General features: G+C 50.0%; 1 protein-coding gene across 1 annotated transcript; it reads right to left on the reverse strand.

Moving 5' to 3' along the window:
• Window positions 1-701: 701 nt before the first annotated feature.
• On the reverse strand, window positions 702-2,175 carry EMH_0091470 (ATP-binding cassette, sub-family G, member 3, related; the record flags this gene model as incomplete). Its single annotated transcript, XM_038023029.1, has 6 exons — window positions 702-810; window positions 1,055-1,131; window positions 1,245-1,346; window positions 1,447-1,554; window positions 1,858-1,984; window positions 2,102-2,175. The coding sequence occupies 6 exons, from the start codon at window positions 2,173-2,175 to the stop codon at window positions 702-704; spliced, it is 597 nt and encodes a 198-aa protein (XP_037878883.1).
• Between the last annotated feature and the right edge of the window lie 155 nt (window positions 2,176-2,330).

Here is a 2,330-nt window from a genome sequence, read left to right on the forward strand (position 1 = left end):
CTGAGGAAGATAGTGGCTCTGGTCAGCGACCTCACAGCGGCATCGTAAAGCGGCGCATTCCACCAGAAGCACAGCGAGAGAAGCGTGGTTTAAACACTGTGTAGGATTTATACTTGAGAAATGCTAAGGCGTCGCCCGCCTACCCCATATGATTTTCATCTCGCGTGCTTCTGCACGCAGTTGCCCCCTTTCCGTCTTAGGCTAAATGTCTGGTGCATAGAACACTGATGGTGGGCAGAGTGGTTAATCCAAGAGCATTTGCTCGGAATAGAAACGACATTCGGGCGAAGAACCCCCGTGTGTATGATGCCCTGCACAGTACTAAGGACCCAGCTGTAGTCTACTCGAGGGCTGTGGCAGGAAGAATCTATATCAGTATAGCCTTGGTTTGGCACTTGCGTAACCCAGTAAATGCGAACAACTAACCTCAAAATATTCCGCATAACTAGCCTGCTAAGCACCAGCAACTATCCCTACGTGGTAACGAACGGACTACTGACCTAGACGTTTTGTGAGTAAATGTAAAAAACTTAAACTTGAAAAGCTGACAGACAAAACTTGCCATGAACAGGACCAGCACAAACAGAAGCTGGAATGGAGCAGCTTCAGTGCTGGCCCGCCGAAGGAAGTGTGGGCGTTGAAGTCGAGTTCCTGAGTATGTTCCCAGGGCTCAGTATGCTCGCTGCAAGCCAGTAGGGTTTTTAGCCAGAATACGCTGCTGTCTCTGATGGAGTGAGCTGTTGCCCATCCCACTTTGTGTCGCCAAGCACCTCTAGCACTTCCTTTCGAGGGTGCATAAAATAAGCAACCCTTTGATCTCGAAACGCGAACATTCTTGTTTGGCAGGGCGCTTCACGCGTTCTCCTTTGTTCGCCGAGCTTGAAATTCCATAATGACCAAAGCTAGGAGGCGGGGCCTGCACGGATCCAAAAGCGAGGCACGTGCCGCCTGGGTATAATTCAGCTGGATACTGCAATAGAGAGCTGTATTCGAAGCTGGCGGAACGCGCTGCGCTCATCAGCTACGCACTTTGCAGAAGTGCAGCTACACTTACACAACGATAAGTGCAGCAAGCGCCCCTAAATCTGAAGCGCATGTTTCTCTTCTAATTCCGAACGTCCCCTTGAGGAACTGCGAGGATAACAGACACGCAACTAGACGAGCTGATGTGTCCGTTGCTCCTGAAGCATGCGCCCCCACCCCAGCTTGATGGCTTCCAAGATATCGGCTTTTTTGGAACTTACGTCGTCTCCAGAAACTCGCTCTCCACCTTCACCAGTGAAGAACTCGTTCTCAAAAATTACCAAGCAAAATGCCGAGAGGGCATACTTAAATGGAGATAATGCCTGCAGCGGTTCATAGCCACACGCAATCGCGTAAAGATATATTGGATGAGGCGGGGTGCAAGTTCGGCGAGGAACTGCAGTATGCAGTATGCTTGCTCACCGCAACAACCTGTAAGAATGGGTTCAGCTGGTCGATCTGCGTCATGAATCCAGAAAACAGGGCTAGGACAACTTGGGCTACTTGCGTCACGGCAAGTGCGACGACCTCCTTCAAGCACCCAGCGCATCGTACAGAGAAAGAGCAGGTGGCGTACAACGAACACATAGCCTTGAAACAGTTCAGAAGGGAAGAGTTGATCGATATGCGCCCGCCAACTGGTATTACGCGGGATAAAGTAGGTCTACATTTCGTTGTTCATGTGTTAATCAATACGCATGCTGAAAAAGCCTCGACAAACGTTGTCGCAGCTGCAACCATCGAACGTTAGCAACACGCCCTTGCCGTGAAACGAACTTCAGGGCATGTCGTGCAATCCTGCTTCTTTGCGAAGAAGGCGTCAAGAATACTTACATCGGTCACTATTGCCGATATGAAGTAGCCGTATGACTGGAGAGATAAAACCGAAAGTAGCAGTACGCCTAAAGAAGCGAAGAACTTCGTTGCTGTTGCAGCCAGACCCATTATCCAGAAGGTGATCCTGGTGTCAATAAGGGGGGACACATGTACGAAGTAGGCACAAATGTGGACATTTCCCCCGAGAAAGCCACGCTGAGAGATGGCTGCATAATTAACCTTGACGGCTGGCCAACCTTACGTGTGGAATATGATGGGAAAAACCAGAAATAATATGGTGTCGCTGGTTGACGTCCCGATGAAGTATACCCACATGCGCAGGACACCTGCAAATGCAGAAAAAGCACTTCTCACTTGTGGTGTAAATCTAAGCAGCACACACCGCGTCAGCGGCTTCATCCCCCTTTGACATGGGCACGATCGCTGCATTTACACAGCGATACAAGCTCAGAAGTGCCGAGCCTAGTTTA

Source organism: Eimeria mitis, genomic scaffold, assembly GCF_000499745.2.
Source record: "Eimeria mitis Houghton genomic scaffold, Emh_scaff7427, whole genome shotgun sequence".
NCBI lineage: Eukaryota > Apicomplexa > Conoidasida > Eucoccidiorida > Eimeriidae > Eimeria > Eimeria mitis.